Genomic DNA, 20,813 nt, shown 5'->3' on the forward strand with positions numbered 1-20,813 from the left:
GGGTATAGAGTTAGGGTGTAGGGTATAGAGTTAGGGTGTAGGGGTAGGGTGTAGGGTATAGAGTTAGGGTGTAGGGTATAGAGTTAGGGTGTAGGGTATAGAGTTAGGGTGTAGGGTTAGGGTGTAGGGTATAGAGTTAGGGTGTAGGGTATAGAGTTAGGGTGTAGGGTATAGAGTTAGGGTGTAGGGTGTAGGGTATAGAGTTAGGGTGTAGGGTATAGAGTTAGGGTGTAGGGTATAGAGTTAGGGTGTAGGTTATAGAGTTAGGGTGTAGGGTATAGAGTTAGGGTGTAGGGTTAGGGTGTAGGGTATAGAGTTAGGGTGTAGGGTGTAGGGTTAGGGTGTAGGGTATAGAGTTAGGGTATAGAGTTAGGGTGTAGGGTATAGAGTTAGGGTGTAGGGTATAGAGTTAGGGTGTAGGGTATAGAGTTAGGGTGTAGGGTTAGGGTGTAGGGTATAGAGTTAGGGTGTAGGGTATAGAGTTAGGGTGTAGGGTATAGAGTTAGGGTGTAGGGTATAGAGTTAGGGTGTAGGGTTAGGGTGTAGGGTATAGAGTTAGGGTGTAGGGTATAGAGTTAGGGTGTAGGGTATAGATTTAGGGTGTAGGGTATAGGGATAGGGTGTAGGTTAGGGTGTAGGGTACATAGTTAGGGTGTAAGGTTAGGGTGTATGGGTATAGAGTTAGGGTGTAAGGTTAGGGTGTAGGGTATAGGGTTTAGGTTAGGATGTAGATCAGGGTATAAGGTTAGGGTGTAGGGTTTAGGTTAGGATGTAGGGGTAGGGTATAGGTTTAGGGTGTAGGTTAGGGTATAGGGTTAGGGTGTAGGGCAGGGGTATCCAACTCTTATCCTAGGAGGTATGTAGCCTGCTGGTCTTCTGTTCTACCTGATCATTAATTGCACCCACCTGGTGTCCCAGGTCTAAATCAGTCCCTGATTACAGAGGAATCACCCACCTGGTGTCCCAGGTCTAAATCAGTCCCTGATTAGAGGGGAATCACCCACCTGGTGTCCCAGGTCTAAATCAGTCCCTGATTAGAGAGGAATCACCCACCTGGTGTCCCAGGTCTAAATCAGTCCCTGATTAGAGGGGAACTATGGGGAGAAAACAGTGGAACTGACTTCCAGGTCCAGAGTTGAGTCAGAGGGCTGTAGGGGAAAGCCTCACCTCCACATGAGGGTCTGGTGTACGGAGGGGCGGAGGTGGAAGACATGGTTACTGACGGCCAGGTTGTGCTCCAGTCTGAAGGGCTCTAGGACCACCCCGTCCCTCACCGGGAAGGTCAGACGCAGCTCCTCGTTGGGATTGGCTGGGAGAGAGAAGAGGAGACGGTCAGACGTTTTCCTTAAATAAAGGTTGGTTGGTGATACTGTACCAATTATACTGAATCTTCATTCAAGCACTTTCATTTATTTAACTTTTTTTTTATGAATGGAAGTCTCATTGAGACCAAAAGTCTCTTTTTCAAGGGAGCCCTGCTTCACAAAAATGCAGCAAATTCAAAGTACATAAAAATGATACAAATTACAACAAACAAATAACTATATAAAAACAACAACGGTTCAGTGATAAAGGGCAGATAAAGTGACATTTTAGGTCAAAATGTGTATTTTGTATCAAACTAATGCTAATGTCAAAAGCACATGTAAGATAGGTATACGATGAGGACTGTTGGGATGGGAAGTCCTCTGTTGTGACACTATGTAAAGAGACTAACCTGGAGGTGGAGGAAGTGTGAGAGAGAGAGAGAGAGAGAGAGAGAGAGAGAGAGAGAGAGAGAGAGAGAGAGAGAGAGAGAGAGAGAGAGAGAGAGAGAGAGAGAGAGAGAGAGAGAGAGAGAGAGAGAGAGAGAGAGAGAGAGAGAGAGAGAGAGAGAGAGAGAGAGAGAGAGAGAGAGAGAGAGAGAGACAGAGAGAGAGAGAGAGAGAGACACTGTATATAGACATAATATGACATTTGAAATGTCTCTATTCCTTTGGAACTTTTGTGAGTGTAATATTTACTGTTCATATGTTTCTCATGCCAATAAAGCCCTTTGAATTGAATTGAATTGAGAGGCAGACTGACCAGGGGGAGGAGGAAGAGCGCTGGTATTTGTTTTGATGTCTGGAGGGAAAGGGGGCTTGACGTCCTGATTTGGAGACAGGTAGGGAGGGATACTACTTCCTGGGGTCATGGGCGGGGTCGGGTTGCCAGGCACCGGGGAATGGGGGTAGTTACCCACCGGTCGAGGAGGCTATAACAGATAACAAAATATAAATATTATTTTTGTATTATCATTTTAAATAATTGTATTTATTTGCATGTGTAAAAGAAGATACACAACATGTAAATATCGATAAATATATAACTATTGTGCATAGATCAAATCAAATGTACAGTATTTCATCAGGTATCCTACATTTTAATATGAGTGGGCACTGGGCAGGTCATCCTAGTAAGGTGACAGTAAAGCTTACCCCATTCATATTGCCTTGGCTGTACTGATATCCACTCCCAGAAAAGGTGTTACTTTGACCGTTGAAAGGCTCTTGCTGAAAAAAGACACAGAACAAAACATTAGATGACATAGCTGTAATGGTGCAGAACTAAGTACACAGGCACTGTACTGTTAGCAGTCACTCACTATGGACTCTAGTACAGGTTTCTCCAACCCTGTTCCTGGAGAGATAACCTCCTGTAGGTTTGAACTCCAACCCTGTTCCTGGAGAGCTACCCTCCTGTAGGTTTGAACTCTAACCCTGTTCCTGGAGAGACACCATCATGTAGGTTTGAACTCTAACCCTGTTCCTGGAGAGCTACCCTCCTGTAGGTTTTAACTCTAACCCTGTTCCTGGAGAGATACCCTCCTGTAGGTTTGAACTCTAACCCTGTTCCTGGAGAGCTACCCTCCTGTAGGTTTGAACTCTAACCCTGTTCCTGGAGAGATACCATCCTGTAGGTTTTAACTCTAACCCTGTTCCTGGAGAGATACCATCCTGTAGGTTTGAACTCTAACCCTGTTCCTGGAGAGATACCCTCCTGTAGGTTTGAACTCCAACCCTGTTCCTGGAGAGATACCCTCCTGTAGGTTTTAACTCTAACCCTGTTCCTGGAGAGATACCATCATGTAGGTTTTAACTCCAACCCTGTTCCTGGAGAGATACCATCCTGTAGGTTTGAACTCTAACCCTGTTCCTGGAGAGATACCCTCCTGTAGGTTTGAACTCTAACCCTGTTCCTGGAGAGATACCCTCCTGTAGGTTTTAACTCTAACCCTGTTCCTGGAGAGATACCCTCCTGTAGGTTTGAACTCTAACCCTGTTCCTGGAGAGATACCCTCCTGTAGGTTTGAACTCTAACCCTGTTCCTGGAGAGATACCCTCCTGTAGGTTTGAACGCTAACCCTGTTCCTGGAGAGATACCCTCCTGTAGGTTTGAACTCTAACCCTGTTCCTGGAGAGCTACCCTCCTGTAGGTTTGAACTCTAACCCTGTTCCTGGAGAGATACCCTCCTGTAGGTTTGAACTCTAACCCTGTTCCTGGAGAGATACCCTCCTGTAGGTTTTAACTCTAACCCTGTTCCTGGAGAGATACCCTCCTGTAGGTTTGAACTCTAACCCTGTTCCTGGAGAGATACCATCATGTAGGTTTGAACTCTAACCCTGTTCCTGGAGAGATACCATCATGTAGGTTTTAACGCTAACCCTGTTCCTGGAGAGATACCATCATGTAGGTTTTAACGCTAACCCTGTTCCTGGAGAGATACCCTCCTGTAGGTTTGAACTCTAACCCTGTTCCTGGGGAGATACCCTCCTGTAGGTTTGAACGCTAACCCTGTTCCTGGAGAGATACCCTCCTGTAGGTTTGAACTCTAACCCTGTTCCTGGAGAGATACCCTCCTGTAGGTTTTAACTCTAACCCTGTTCCTGGAGAGATACCATCCTGTAGGTTTTACCTCTAACCCTGTTCCTGGAGAGATACCCTCCTGTAGGTTTGAACTCTAACCCTGTTCCTGGAGAGATACCATCATGTAGGTTTTAACGCTAACCCTGTTCCTGGAGAGATACCATCCTGGAGGTTTTACCTACAGGAGGGTAGCTCTGCAATAACAGGGTTAGAGGTTATCTCTCCAGGAGTGGGGTTGGAGGGTACAGTTGAAGTCGGAAGTTTACATACACTTAGGTTGGAGTCATTAAAACTCGTTTTTTCAACCACTCCACAAATTTCTTGTTAACAAACTATAGTTTTGGCAAGTCGGTTAGGACATCTACTTTGTGCATGACACAAGTAATTTTTCCAACAATTGTTTACAGACAGGTTATTTCACTTATAATTCACTGTGTCACAATTCCAGTGGGTCAGAAGTTTACATACACTAAGTTGACGGTGCCTTTAAACAGCTTGGAAAATTCCAGAAAATGATGTCACGGTTTTAGAAGCTTCTGATAGGCTAATTGACGTCATTTGAGTCAATTGGAGGTGTACCTGTGGATGTATTTCAAGGCCTACCTTCAAACTCAGTGCCTCTTTGCTTGACATCATGGGAAAATCAAAAGAAATCAGCCAAGACCTCAGACATTTTTTTCTAGACCTCCACAAGTCTGGTTCATCCTTGGGAGCAATTTCCAAACGCCTGAAGGTACCACATTCATCTGTACAAACACCATGGGACCACGCAGCCGTCATACCGCTCAGGAAGGAGACGCGTTCTGTCTCCTAGAGATGAACGTACTTTAGTGCGAAAAGTGCAAATCAATCCCAGAACAGCAGCAAAGGACCTTGTGAAGATGCCGAAGGAAACAGGTACAAAAGTATCTATATCCACAGTAAAACAAGTCCTATATCGACATAACCTGAAAGGTCGCTCAGCAAGGAAGAAGCCACTGCTCCAAAACCACCATAAAAAAGCCAGACTACGGTTTGCAACTGCACATGGGGACAAAGATCGTACTTTTTGGAGAAATGTCCTCTGGTCTGATGAAACAAAAATAGAACTGTTTGCCCATAATGACCATCGTTATGTTTGGAGGAAAAAGGGGTTGGCTTGCAAGCCGAAGAACACCATCCCAACCGTGAAGCACGGGGGTGGCAGCATTATGCTGTGGGGGTGCTTTGCTGCAGGAGAGACTGGTGCACTTCACAAAATAGATGGCATCATGAGGAAGGAAAATTATGTGGATATATTGAAGCAACATCTCAAGACATCAGTCAGGAAGTTAAAGCTTGGTCGCAAATGGGTCTTCCAAATGGACAATGACCCCAAGCATACTTCCAAAGTTAAGGCAAAATGGCTTAAGGACAACAAAGTCAAGGTATTGGAGTGGCCATCACAAAGTCCTGATGTCCATCTTATATAACATTTGTGGGCAGAACTGAAAAAGTGTGTGCGAGCAAGGAGGCCTACAAACCTGACTCAGTTACACCAGCTCTGTCAGGAGGAATGGGCCAAAATTCACCCAACTAATTGTGGGAAGCTTGTGGAAGGCCACCCGAAACGTTTGACCAAAGTTAAACAATTTAAAGGCAATGCAACCAAATACTAATTGAGTGTATGTAAACTTCTGACCCACTGGGAATGTGATGAAAGAAAGAAAAGCTGAAATAAATCATTCTCTCTACTATTATTTCACATTCTTAAAATAAAGTGGTGATCCTAACTGACCTAAGACAGGGAATTCTTACTAGGATTAAATGTCAGGAATTGTGAAAAACTGAGTTTAAATATATTTGGCTACGGTTTATGTAAACTTCCAACTTCAACTGTATCTCTCCATAAACAGGGTTAGAGGGTATCTCAAGGTTGGAGGGTATCTCTTCAGGAACAGGGTTAGTGGGTATCTCTCCAGGAGCAGGGTTGGAGGGTATCTCTCCAGGAACAGGGTTGGAGGGTATCTCTCCAGGAACAGGGTTGGAGGGTATCTCTCCATGAGCAGGGTTGGAGGGTATCTCAGGGTTGGAGGGTATCTCTCCAGGAGCAGAGTTAGAGGGTATCTCTCCAGGAACAGGGTTGGAGGGTATCTCTCCAGGAGCAGAGAGGATATCTCAGGGTTGGAGGGTATCTCTCCAGGAGCAGGGTTAGAGGATATCTCAGGGTTGGAGGGTATCTCTCCAGGAGCAGGGTTAGAGGATATCTCAGGGTTAGAGGGTATCTCTCCAGGAGCAGAGTTAGAGGATATCTCAGGGTTGGAGGGTATCTCTCCAGGAGCAGGGTTGGAGGGTATCTCTCCAGGAGCAGGGTTGGAGGGTATCTCAGGGTTGCAGGGTATCTCTCCAGGAACAGGGTTGGAGGGTATCTCTCCAGGAGCAGGGTTAGAGGGTATCTCTCCAGGAACAGGGTTGGGAGGGTATCTCTCCAGGAGCAGGGTTGGAGGGTATCTCTCCATAAACAGGGTTGGAGGGTATCTCAGGGTTGGAGGGTATCTCTCCAGGAGCAGGGTTGGAGGGTATCTCTCCATAAACAGGGTTGGAGGGTATCTCTCCATAAACAGGGTTGGAGGGTATCTCTCCAGGAGCAGGGTTGGAGGGTATCTCTCCAGGAACAGGGTTAGAGGGTATCTCTCCATAAACAGGGTTGGAGGGTATCTCTCCAGGAGCAGGGTTGGAGGGTATCTCTCCAGGAACAGGGTTAGAGGGTATCTCTCCATAAACAGGGTTGGAGGGTATCTCTCCAGGAGCAGGGTTGGAGGGTATCTCTCCAGGAGCAGGGTTGGAGGGTATCACTCCAGGAGCAGGGTTAGAGGGTATCTCTCCATGAGCAGGGTTGGAGGGTATCTCAGGGTTGGAGGGTATCTCTCCAGGAACAGGGTTGGAGGGTATCTCAGGGTTGGAGGGTATCTCTCCAGGAACAGGGTTAGAGGGTATCTCTCCATGAGCAGGGTTGGAGGGTATCTCAGGGTTGGAGGGTATCTCAGGGTTGGAGGGTATCTCTCCATAAACAGGGTTGGAGGGTATCTCTCCATGAGCAGGGTTGGAGGGTATCTCTCCAGGAGCAGGGTTGGAGGGTATCTCTCCATAAACAGGGTTGGAGGGTATCTCTCCAGGAGCAGGGTTGGAGGGTATCTCTCCAGGAGCAGGGATAGAGGGTATCTCTCCATAAACAGGGTTGGAGGGTATCTCAGGGTTGGAGGGTATCTCTCCAGGAACAGGGATAGAGGGTATCTCTCCATAAACAGGGTTGGAGGGTATCACAGGGTTGGAGGGTATCTCTCCATAAACAGGGTTGGAGGGTATCTCTCCAGGAGCAGCGTTAGAGGGTATCTCTCCAGGAGCAGGGTTGGAGGGTATCTCATGTTTGGAGGGTATCTCTCCAGGAGCAGGGTTAGAGGGTATCTCTCCATAAACAGGGTTGGAGGGTATCTCAGGGTTGGAGGGTATCTCTCCAGGAGCAGGGATAGAGCGTATCTCTCCAGGAACAGGGATAGAGGGTATCTCTCCAGGAGCAGGGTTAGAGGGTATCTCTCCAGGAGCAGGGTTGGGAGGGTATCTCAGGGTTGCAGGGTATCTCTCCAGGAACAGGGTTGGGAGGGTATCTCAGGGTTGCAGGGTATCTCTCCAGGAACAGGGTTGGAGGGTATCTCTCCAGGAGCAGGGTTAGAGGGTATCTCTCCAGGAGCAGGGTTGGGAGGGCATCTCAGGGTTGCAGGGTATCTCTCCAGGAACAGGGTTGGGAGGGTATCTCAGGGTTGCAGGGTATCTCTCCAGGAACAGGGTTGTAGGGTATCTCTCCAGGAGCAGGGTTAGAGGGTATCTCTCCATGAGCAGGGTTGCAGGGTATCTCTCCAGGAACAGGGTTGGAGGGTATCTCTCCAGGAGCAGGGTTGGAGGGTATCTCTCCAGGAGCAGGGTTAGAGGGTATCTCTCCAGGAACAGGGTTGGGAGGGTATCTCAGGGTTGCAGGGTATCTCTCCAGGAACAGGGTTGGAGGGTATCTCTCCAGGAGCAGGGTTAGAGGGTATCTCTCCAGGAACAGGGTTGGGAGGGTATCTCAGGGTTGCAGGGTATCTCTCCAGGAGCAGGGTTGGAGGGTATCTCAGGGTTGCAGGGTATCTCTCCAGGAACAGGGTTGGAGGGTATCTCAGGGTTGGAGGGTATCTCTCCATGAGCAGGGTTAGAGGGTATCTCTCCAGGAGCAGGGTTGGAGGGTATCTCAGGGTTGGAGGGTATCTCTCCAGGAACAGGGTTAAAGGGTATCTCTCCAGGAACAGGGTTGGGAGGGCCGTAGGCATGCTCTAGTGTCTATGGCTGCTCACCTTGTAGTACTGTCCCATGGCCCCTCCAGGAGGGGGGTACTGGCCCTGGATCTGCTGCCCACCAGGCATCCTCTGGCCTGGGTAGTTGGGGGACGGGAGTGGCCTGGAGGGGTTGTGGGTGTGGGTGGGGTACTGGCTCTGCTGCTGGGGGAACCCCTGACTGTTTGGTCCTGGACCGTACTGCTGTCCTCCGTAGTTAGGCTTTACAGGGAGGAACAAAAGAAGGAAAGATATTACAGTTAAGTATTTCATCAAGTAGTTGCTTGATTGGACAATAATGGTGAGGTTATCAATAGTCAGGCTAGGGAGGAATATATTACAATATTACAATAACGTATAAATAAAAGGTACAAATAAAGTACTAAATACTAATATTACTATACAATATTTGATACAGGAAGTTACCATCCAATAAGAAGTTACCATCCAATAAGAACTGAATCATATTAGATCATGTTTCATTGGAAATTAGTAAACTTTGCCTTAGTGTAACATCAATCGAGGGTAGCCTAATAAACGCGAATAAGTATATCAATGTCAGCATCTACAGTGAGACATATTGCTAGTCATAATATAATAATAATAATATGCCATTTAGCCATCACTTTTATCCAAAGTGAGTTACAGTCACGTGTGTATAAATGTTTTACGTAATGGGTGGTCCCGGGAATCAAACCCACTATCCTGGCATTGCAAGCACCACGCTCTACCAACTGAGCTACAGAGGAGTCATGGTGGTTTCACCCCCCCCACAGATCCACTCACCTCTCCAGGGTAGGGTCTCTTCATACCCTGCATGCCCATACCCTGGGGCCTGGGTCCTGGGTATCCCTGCTGGGGTATCCTCTGGCCCCCGTGGCCTCCAAAGGGCCCCATCCCCTGGGCCCGGGGCTGGTTCAATCCCATGTGGGAAGGGCCCATGTTGGAGGGGTTCATGCCAGGGCCGGGGCCCATGTTCACTGGGAGGGATGGAGGGCCTCTGGGCCTCCCTGGCCCCTGGTTAATGAACTGGTTCTGGTACGCCTGGTTGGGTCCCATCTGGAAAGACGAAGTCATCTGGAAGAGGAGAACAGGGACCAATACAATAGACATTATTTTTTAAAGCTTCTAATACTAAGACGATGACAGGCAATGAAAGTAAAGATGATCTTGGCGCAACGAAGCTTTCAGGGAAAATCCCCCCCCTGTATAATTTGTCACATCTTATACAAAAGTAGTCAATTATCTGTAGGTTTGTGTGCTGTAACTCTCTACTGTGTTAACAGAGGGGCATCATTAAGGCGTGTGTATGGGCGTTGCAACGTACCGGTCCGTACGGGTTCATGTCCTTGTTTTGAGTGTCTTGCTGCATGGCGGCAACGGTTGCCGTGGCAGTGGCGGTCGCCGTGGCAGCAGCGGCGGCGACAGCGGCGGCGGCAGCGGCAGCAGCGGGTTGGGTGAAGTCACCAGCGGGGCGGGAGTGGGGGGGCATGCCCATGCCGCCGGGACCGGAGTTAAGACCTCCGGGGTAACTAGGAGACAGGACACAGAAGGTAGCATCAACCAAATCACGAGTAAGTAGTGAGGGTAGGTCATGGAAGGGTCATGATGTCAATGAGTGCAAAGTGATTTGTGTTAGCCATGCTGCATTACACAATACAGGCTTCTGCATACAAGTACATTTATTCTATCCTACTTAAAGCATTTGAAAAACAACAAAATGGCGCCCCCACGTGTTTTGGTATACAGCTGAGAGACAACAGGTTGAGAGCTTCAAGTTTTGAAGTGATTTTGAAACCCAACAAATTTGAGATTGAGATGGGTGACAACATGGACTAATATTCCTCTCTCCACAGCATCTTCACCTGCCTGCTTAGGTACCAACCAGGCATCACTTTCAGTTACAAATCATAAACCCTCCACACACTCTCACTGGGAGTCAACAAGATGGCATGGTTTTTCTATTCAATATTTCACAGACCCTTTGCCTGTCTACCAGGTTGACTCTCTACACTCTTCCTGTCTACCAGGTTGACTCTCCACACTCTTCCTGTCTACCAGGTCGACTCTCTACACTCTTCCTGTCTACCAGGTCGACTCTCAACACTCTTCCTGTCTACCAGGTCGACTCTCTACACTCTTCCTGTCTACCAGGTCGACTCTCAACACTCTACCTGTCTACCAGGTCGACTCTCAACACGTACTCTACCTGTATACTACCTTCTAAACATAGGTTGCATCCCAAATTGCACCCTATTCCCTATATAGTGTACTACTTTTGACCAAAAGTAGGGCACTTTATAGAGTAAATGGTGCCATTTATGGTGCCACACTCACTTCCCCCTTAGCCTCCTCCTACCCCGGGGGGTCTGTCATGCCAAATAGTGTCCCCCGGCCAAATAGTGTCCCCCGGCCAAATAGTGTCCCCCGGCCAAATAGTGTCCCCCGGCCAAATAGTGTCTATCCCCTGCGTCACAATGGGATTCGATGAGTTCTAGCTTCTGTTGCTAGGGGCTGTTGCTAGAATTTGCAACATTCTGAACCGGATTTTGTAATGAACCAAAGCGTCCGTTGCTATGCTGGTTGCTTGGCTCTATTTTACCTCGTAGCGAAGGAAGGAGGACACGGGCAGTTCTATTTCACCTCGTAAGAAGCTCGCTCAGTCCCCGCAAAAAAAGTATTACCTCAGAATTGCTCTCCAAGGACCGTGTTTTAGACGGTGACAACCTGCTGAATACCTGCTGCTTCAGAGGACCGAAAATACGGGAAAAGAGAACACTCTTTCGTTACCATATATTTGTCTTTATATAAGAAAATATTGTTAAATAGGAATAAATCATTTAAGCTGTTTTTAGATTGACGTTGCTAGCTACTGTAACGTGTGGTGTTCTATTTTCTCATAATTGGATCTGTATGTGATGAATAGCTTAGAAGGAATGCATTAATGATAAGCATAGGTTTGTACTATACTGATATAAATTGTTTCACATAACAGGCTGTGATTCATGTGAGGAACGTTAGGGGGAAGGACAGATAAGACTTATATTTCTTACAGATACGAACACTGCCTCTTTGTTGTCTGTGAACCGTTGTCTGTGAACCGTCCTTGAACGTAGGTACAGTGGAACGGTGTCTTTTGGGTGCTAACTCCACAGGTTGTTATGATAAAAACGTATGCCTGGCAACAGTGTGCAACAGGTGGAGCGCCAAGAGGCTGGGACCAGCCGGTGCGCCAACGGATTGGCTGAGTAAGTCTAAACCACGCTCAGTCTCTACTCTGATTGGCCAGCAGAGAGTGGGAACTATCTCTGTCAGAGTATTTGAAGAAGAACTCAGAACAATGGATTAGTTCTCTGTCTGCCCTGCGTGGTATTTCAGTGAGCCCGTATACGAACCATCATACTTATCATACATACATTTTGCATATAATAAATTTAGCTTGGATTGAATATCTCTTGATTATGTTTTCTCTTATTCCAATACCAGATTTGAATTACGCAATTTCTAACAAACGTTACTTATATAACGTTACCTCAGCCTGCCTAGTCAGCTAGCTAGCCAGTTTTATTTAGCTAACGTTAGCTAGCTAGCTACTGTAAATGTTATCGTAGCTTTCTGATTCTATGTAGCTTGCACTTCAATGGCATCCCTCGAGGAGATTTTATTGTATCTTTCAAACCAGGCGAAGTGCTACGAAGGCACCACTGATCTCAACGAGAGGCGCAACATTCAGAGAAGATAGGAGGAAAGTGAGAAAGAAAAGATGAAAGTGAGAGAGGGAGAGAGAGAAACAGAGAGAGAAAGACAGCAGTGCAAATGTACTTAAGACTTGAGTATTTCAACAACTCTTCTCTTCCAACTTGTTAGGCAATCACATGTACCTACGTGGGGAAGGATGGCCAGCCGCACAGGCGGGAGATTTTTACTAAGGAGGTGAAGGAGGCCGTGCTGATTGAGATGCATGCTGGCCATTTCGGAGTGAAGCGCACGATTGCCAAAATCAACCTACGCTTCTTCTGACGGGGAATTGTCAAGGAGGTGGACAGCTGGGCAAGTTGAATAACCTTTTGTTTATCAATCACATTCTATTATAATCAGAAATTATTATGATTTCAATGAATGTCACAATGTTTCAATTTGTCACTTTGTGCTTAAAAAGGTCAGTACCCTGTCTCGCCTGCCAGAGGTTTGAGAGGGTGAAGACTGTGGCGCCGGAGTTGAAGCCCATCAAAGATGTTTCACCATGGCACATGATCGGTAAAAGTGTCCCAATTCAAATTCTGCCCTGATAAGTTGTTTTGTAACGGTTGCTTTATTTGACCACAGCAGAGTTCAATATTATAGAATGTGTTTTTTCAGTATCCTTATACATATGAAAATGTGCATACTGTATGACACAGATACGGGTAAGAATAAAGTAATCTTCTCTCTAACACTTTAAATGTTAGCGGGTGGACCTCATCGGACCCTTCCCGAAATCCAGGAATGGCAACAGCTGGTGTCTGACGGCGACCGATCACTTTACCAAGTGGGTGGAGGCAATACCCATTAAGGTCAGTCAAGTAAGAGAACGTGCTTAACTCTAAATTCCCTTCTGGAACCCATTAAAAAGGGTGCTCGGAATAGATTTTCGTTTTTTTGTATGATACCCATCAAGGACGAGACTGTCTGAGGCCACCTCCAAGGTGATGACGGACATCTTCAACACCCACGGGTTCTCCTGAGGTCAGAGGTCATGAACGCTGGAACAAGGTACGGATGTTATAGGTTATATTCTGTCACCAATGGTTTGTTTTATTTTTTTAATGCGGTGGAAGTTGTCGAACCGGATCACAACGCCTTTGAGGACCACCTTCAGGCACGGGCTGAGAAGGATGTGGAGGGTTAAAAAAAAAAAAGTGTCCGCTGTTAATTTATTTTCTGGCCCTCCAAGAGATATGTAAGAAATGTATTTGTAATATGAAATATAATTGCATTTATTGCTGTTATCAATCAAAGTGAGACTGAACTTGGACAAGGTAGGTAGCTTAGTGGTTAAGAGCGTTGTGCCAGTAACCGAAATGTCGCCGGTTCTAATCCCCGAGCCGACTAGGTGAAAAATCTGTCGATGTGCCCTTGAGCAAGGCACTTAACCCTAATTGCTCCTGTAAGTCGCTCTGGGTAAGAGCGTCTGCTAAATGACTAAAATGTGAAATGTAAGGCGCAGGACAAACAGAAGTAGAGCTACCGGAGCTGGGGTCACCGTCTGTTAAGGTGAATATAAAACATCTCAGATAATAACTATTTGCACATAAAATAACCTGAAGCTAGTTTTAGTTTCCCTAAGACCAATATTTTTCTCTTCGTCTTCCTAGGGTTTCCTCGGTGGAAGCCAACAATCTTCTCCAGTTGGAGCAGTTGGACGGTCGACCACTGAAAGCCCTGACGCCCTACACTTCGGTGAAGCCCAATAGACAAAGTATGTTACGCTTTGGTTGACATTTGAGAAAGCAAGAAATGGTAGTTATGCTGATCTTATAAAAAAATGTACCTCTTCAATTGACCTCTCCAAATGACTTTAGGACCATCGACTGTCCGAGCCCCCCAGAGGGTATCGCATCTACCAGAACCAGTGAGTTCGGATCTGATTCTCTGTGCTCTGAGTCGGAGGGGGACCAGCTTGAGGTAGGCTATACCTTCCAAAAGTGTAGAAAAGTACATATCTCCCATTTATAACACTGCCCTAATCCATCACATTTCCTCACAGTAAAGTGTAACCTGTGTTTGCTTGTTTACGTCTCTGTCTCCTCCCCTGTTCCCTATAACTCTGCTCCTGTTCTCCAGGACCTAGGGGTTCTGCCCAACACCTGGACCTGTTCCCTTTATCTCTGCTCCTGTTCTCCAGGACCTAGGGGTTCTGCCCAACACCCAGACCTGCTCCCTTTAACTCTGCTCCTGTTCTCCAGGACCTAGGGGTTCTGCCCAACACCTGGACCTGTTCCCTTTATCTCTGCTCCTGTTCTCCAGGACCTAGGGGTTCTGCCCAACACCCAGACCTGCTCCCTTTAACTCTGCCCCTGTTCTCCAGGACCTAGGGGTTCGGCCCAACACCCGGACCTGTTCCCTTTAGCTCTGCTCCTGTTCTCCAGGACCTAGGGGTTCTGCCCAACACCTGGACCTGTTCCCTTTAACTCTGCTCCTGTTCTCCAGGACCCAGGGGTTCTGCCCAACACCCGGACCTGTTCCCTTTAACTCTGCTCCTGTTCTCCAGGACCTAGGGGTTCTGCCCAACACCCGGACCTGTTCCCTTTAACTCTGCTCCTGTTCTCCAGGACCTAGGGGTTCTGCCCAACACCCGGACCTGTTCCCTTTAACTCTGCTCCTGTTCTCCAGGACCTAGGGGTTCTGCCCAACACCCGGACCTGCTCCCTTTAACTCTGCTCCTGTTCTCCAGGACCTAGGGGTTCTGCCCAACACCCGGACCTGTTCCCTTTAACTCTGCTCCTGTTCTCCAGGACCTAGGGGTTCTGCCCAACACCCGGACCTGCTCCCTTTAGCTCTGCTCCTGTTCTCCAGGACCTAGGGGTTCTGCCCAACACCCAGACCTGTTCCCTTTAACTCTGCTCCTGTTCTCCAGGACCTAGGGGTTCTGCCCAACACCCGGACCTGCTCCCTTTAGCTCTGCTCCTGTTCTCCAGGACCTAGGGGTTCGGCCCAACACCCAGACCTGCTCCATTTAGCTCTGCTCCTGTTCTCCAGGACCTAGGTGTTCTGCCCAACACCCAGACCTGTTCCCTTTAACTCTGCTCCTGTTCTCCAGGACCTAGGGGTTCTGCCCAACACCCAGACCTGTTCCCTTTAACTCTGCTCCTGTTCTCCAGGACCTAGGGGTTCTGCCCAACACCCGGACCTGCTCCCTATAACTCTGCTCCTGTTCTCCAGGACCTAGGTGTTCTGCCCAACACCCGGACCTGCTCCCTTTAACTCTGCTCCTGTTCTCCAGGACCTAGGTGTTCTGCCCAACACCCGGACCTGCTCCCTTTAACTCTGCTCCTGTTCTCCAGGACCTAGGGGTTCTGCCCAACACCCGGACCTGTTCCCTTTAACTCTGCTCCTGTTCTCCAGGACCTAGGGGTTCTGCCCAACACCCGGACCTGCTCCCTTTAACTCTGCTCCTGTTCTCCAGGACCTAGGGGTTCTGCCCAACAGCCAGACGTGGATCCACCTGATGTCCTCCATTACCAACCACCCTCCAACTTTTCATTACATCATCTACAGCTACTGTTGTTGTCATTATCTGCTAAGAAAGTGTTCTTGTTCTGTCATACTGGGCCACATAATATGTGAGATACACAGATGAACTAAAAACACTAGCGCTGCAAACACTCAGAACAAAGAGAGCAGCGGTGCCTGGATTTCTCCCTCTTCAAGTCCTCTGTAGCTCAATTGGTAGAGCATGGCGCTTGGATAAAAGCGTCTGCTAAATGGCATATTATTATTATATATTATTATAAGTCCCCCTTCCGAGACTGGCTGCCTGTTGAGAACAAGTGGCAGGCAGAACCTCCCACCCACACAGCAACCACCACCTCTCTATATTCCACACACCATAATTCAGTATTTCAGTCTATGATTGCCATGTGAGTGTACAACAAAAAATCTGAAAATATATTCATGACACAACTGTAACAAAAAATATCAAAGTTTATGTATTGAAATCTTAAATATTTTGCCAGGTTGGTTTTCACAGCTGTTTCACAAGGTGTTCATTATTGTAAGTTGTAAGGAATCCTTTAATGGTATTTATTAGTTCCACATTATTGTTGTATACTAGGACCTATAATAGATACATATATATTAAACCACAAGGGGGTGCTAATGAGCTATGCGAGATATAAAAACAATGAATCATAATAGAGGACTACTGAAATTATATTATTTCAGTGTAGATGAGGGAAGGGCAGGTTAAAATAAAAAACGTGACAGCCAGACAAGCCAGTGTATGACTCAAACGGATTTGCATATGAATGGAGTGGAAATAAGCTGACTTTGTGATCTCTAAGGTAAGTAACTTTAACGTGTCAAGCTGATTACACGTTTTCTTCGCCATTTCCGAAACGTAGCAACGTTGAAGACATGGATTTAATGTTGTAATGTTAACAAGGTACCCAAAAGCAGTTCGAAGTCATGTTTTCATTTTATTCGCTAAACAAAACTTGTTTAAACAGCGAAATTGTCGCCGAAATCAGCCTTGTTTGCATAGTGATGATGAAAATAACGTCATTTAGGCTGTAATGATCTCCATCATTAGGTCATCACACTGTTGATATAGCAACAGACGCTAATAGTTTATCGAATCCCATTGTGACGCAGAGGGGAACAACACTATTTGGCCTGACAGGATCACACTCACTTCCCCACGAAGCCTCGTCCTCCCCCGGGGACATTTACATTTACATTTTAGTCATTTAGCAGATGCTCTTATCCAGAGCGACTTACAGAAGCAATTAGGGTTAAGTGCCTTGCTCAAGGGCACATCGACAGATTTTTCACCTAGTCGGCTTGGGGATTAGAACCAGCGACCTTTCGGTTACTGGCACAACGCTCTTAACCACTAAGCTACCTGCCGCCCACAACTCACTCCCCCCCCCCCAAAGCCTCCTCCTCCCCCCGGGACCACACTCACTTCCCCCCGAAGCCTCCTCCTCCCCCGGGGTAACCCTGGCGTCCGTACATCCCCTGCTGCATGTAGGCCTGGTTCTGCTGGGCCTTGTTGGGGAACTGCTGCTGCTGTCCCGGGTACTGGGGGGAGTTCATCCCCTGGTTGTTCCCAGACATACCCCCCTGACCCATGGGGTTACCACCAGGGTTCATGGGGTTACCGCTGTTAGCCATGTGGTTAGCCAACACCTGGTGGATGAGACAGAAACAGATGTGTGTTTGGTTTAATTTCAGTGTGTCATCATGATGTCTGTCAGGTAGTGACTGGGACCTGAAATGGGCCTGGGCATCTCAAACACACCGGCCCATCGTTTTCCTCAAGGCCCCATTACTAGCCAAATAATGGTCAATATGTGCAAAACACAACAATTTACAACACTACAATTAGTTTTACTACTGTAGTCACTACTATTACCATTACTACTGTAGTCACTACTACTACTATTACTACTGTAGTCACTACTGCTACTATTACTACTGTAGTCACTACTACTACTATTACTACTGTAGTCACTACTACTACTATTACTACTATTGTAGTCACTACTACTACTATTACTACTGTAGTCACTACTACTACTACTACTACTACTACTACTACTACTACTACTACTATTGTAGTCACTACTACTACTATTACTACTGTAGTCACTACTACTACTACTATTGTAGTCACTACTACTACTATTACTACTGTAGTCACTACTACTACTATCACTACTGTAGTCACTACTACTACTACTACTACTGTAGTCACTATTACTACTACTACTACTACTACTACTACTACTATTACTACGGTAGTCACTACTACTACTACTACTACTACTATTGTAGTCACTACTACTACTATTACTAATGTAGTCACTACTACTACTACTACTACTGTAGTCACTACTACTACTACTACTACTACTACTACTACTACTACTACTACTATTACTACTGTAGTCACTACTACTACTACTATTACTACTGTAGTCACTACTACTACTATCACTACTGTAGTCACTACTACTACTACTACTACTGTAGTCACTATTACTACTACTACTACTACTACTACTACTACTACTATTACTACGGTAGTCACTACTACTACTACTACTACTATTGTAGTCACTACTACTACTATTACTACTGTAGTCACTACTACTACTATTACTAATGTAGTCACTACTACTACTACTACTGTAGTCACTATTACTACTACTACTACTACTACTACTACTACTGTAGTCACTACTACTACTACTATTACTACTGTAGTCACTACTACTACTACTACTATTGTAGTCACTACTGCTACTATTACTACTGTAGTCACTACTACTACTACTATTACTAGTGTAGTCACTACCATCAATATTACTCCTGTAGTCACTACTACTACTATTACTACTGTAGTCACTACTGCTAATATTACTAGTGTAGTCACTACCATCAATATTACTCCTGTAGTCACTACTACTACTATTACTACTGTAGTCACCACTACTACTATTACTACTGTAGTCACTACTACTACTATTACTACTGTAGTCACTACCATTACTATTACTACTGTAGTCACTATTACTATTACTACTGTAGTCACTACTACTATTACTACTGTAGTCACTACTACTACTACTATTACTAATGTAGTCACTACTACTACTATTACTAATATAGTCACTACTACTACTATCACTACTGTAGTCACTATTACTATTACTACTGTAGTCACTACTACTACTATTACTACTATTACTATTACTAATGTTGTCACTACTACTACTATTACTACTGTAGTCACTACTACTACTACTACTACTATTACTATAGTAGTCACTACCATCAATATTACTACTGTAGTTACTATTACTATTACTAATGTTGTCACTACTACTACTATTACTACTGTAGTCACTACTACTACTACTACTATTACTATAGTAGTCACTACCATCAATATTACTCCTGTAGTCACTACTACTACTATTACTACTGTAGTCACTACTACTAATATTACTAGTGTAGTCACTACCATCAATATTACTCCTGTAGTCACTACTGCTACTATTACTACTGTAGTCACTACTACTAATATTACTAGTGTAGTCACTACCATCAATATTACTCCTGTAGTCACTACTACTACTATTACTACTGTAGTCACCACTACTACTATTACTACTGTAGTCACTACTACTACTATTACTACTGTAGTCACTACCATTACTATTACTACTGTAGTCACTATTACTATTACTACTGTAGTCACTACTACTACTACTATTACTAATGTAGTCACTACTACTACTATTACTAATATAGTCACTACTACTACTATCACTACTGTAGTCACTATTACTATTACTACTGTAGTCACTACTACTACTACTATTACTATTACTAATGTTGTCACTACTACTACTACTGTAGTCACTACTACTACTACTACTACTATTACTATAGTAGTCACTACCATCAATATTACTACTGTAGTTACTATTACTATTACTAATATTGTCACTACTACTACTATTACTACTGTAGTCACTACTACTACTACTACTACTACTACTACTATTACTATAGTAGTCACTACCATCAATATTACTACTGTAGTTACTATTACTATTACTAATGTTGTCACTACTACTACTATTACTACTGTAGTCACTACTACTACTACTACTACTACTACTACTATTACTACTGTAGTCACTACCATCAATATTACTACTGTAGTTACTATTACTATTACTAATGTTGTCACTACTACTACTATTACTACTGTAGTCACCACTACTACTATTACTACTGTAGTCACTACTACTACTATTACTACTGTAGTCACTACCATTACTATTACTACTGTAGTCACTATTACTATTACTACTGTAGTCACTACTACTACTACTATTACTAATGTAGTCACTACTACTACTATTACTAATATAGTCACTACTACTACTAACACTACTGTAGTCACTATTACTATTACTACTGTAGTCACTACTACTACTATTACTACTATTACTATTACTAATGTTGTCACTACTACTACTATTACTACTGTAGTCACTACTACTACTACTACTACTATTACTATAGTAGTCACTACCATCAATATTACTACTGTAGTTACTATTACTATTACTAATATTGTCACTACTACTACTATTACTACTGTAGTCACTACTACTACTACTACTACTACTACTATTACTATAGTAGTCACTACCATCAATATTACTACTGTAGTTACTATTACTATTACTAATGTTGTCACTACTACTACTATTACTACTGTAGTCACTACTACTACTACTAATACTACTATTACTATAGTAGTAACTACCATCAATATTACTACTGTAGTTACTATTACTATTACTAATGTTGTCACTACTACTACTACTGTAGTCACTACTACTACTACTACTACTACTACTACTACTACTATTACTATAGTAGTCACTACCATCAATATTACTACTGTAGTCACTATTACTACTGTAGTCACTACTACTACTACTACTACTACTATAGTAGTCACTACCATACATATTACTACTGTAAGTCACTACTACTATTACTACTGTAGTTACTACTACTACTATTACTACTGTAGTCACTACTACTACTATTACTACTATTACTATTACTAATGTTGTCACTACTACTACTATTACTACTGTAGTCACTACTACTACTACTACTACTATTACTATAGTAGTCACTACCATCAATATTACTACTGTAGTTACTATTACTATTACTAATATTGTCACTACTACTACTATTACTACTGTAGTCACTACTACTACTACTACTACTACTACTACTACTATTACTATAGTAGTCACTACCATCAATATTACTACTGTAGTTACTATTACTATTACTAATGTT

General features: G+C 44.7%; 1 protein-coding gene across 1 annotated transcript in view; it reads right to left on the reverse strand.

Annotated features, from left to right (window-relative positions):
- Positions 1-1,163: 1,163 nt before the first annotated feature.
- Positions 1,164-20,813, reverse strand: part of LOC311114399 (zinc finger MIZ domain-containing protein 1-like) — a gene marked incomplete at both ends in the record, with an annotated part of 51,446 nt that continues 31,796 nt past the window's right edge. The window contains 7 exons of the mRNA XM_084189656.1: positions 1,164-1,309; positions 2,068-2,236; positions 2,460-2,534; positions 8,232-8,432; positions 8,997-9,287; positions 9,538-9,742; positions 16,876-17,099. Of these exons, the coding sequence (XP_084045782.1) occupies positions 1,164-1,309; positions 2,068-2,236; positions 2,460-2,534; positions 8,232-8,432; positions 8,997-9,287; positions 9,538-9,742; positions 16,876-17,099 (1,311 nt within the window). The remainder of the gene's footprint in view (positions 1,310-2,067; positions 2,237-2,459; positions 2,535-8,231; positions 8,433-8,996; positions 9,288-9,537; positions 9,743-16,875; positions 17,100-20,813) is intronic.

Source organism: Coregonus lavaretus (genome assembly GCF_964263955.1).
Source record: "Coregonus lavaretus genome assembly, contig: HAP1_SCAFFOLD_3486, whole genome shotgun sequence".
Classification (NCBI taxonomy): Eukaryota; Metazoa; Chordata; class Actinopteri; order Salmoniformes; family Salmonidae; genus Coregonus; species Coregonus lavaretus.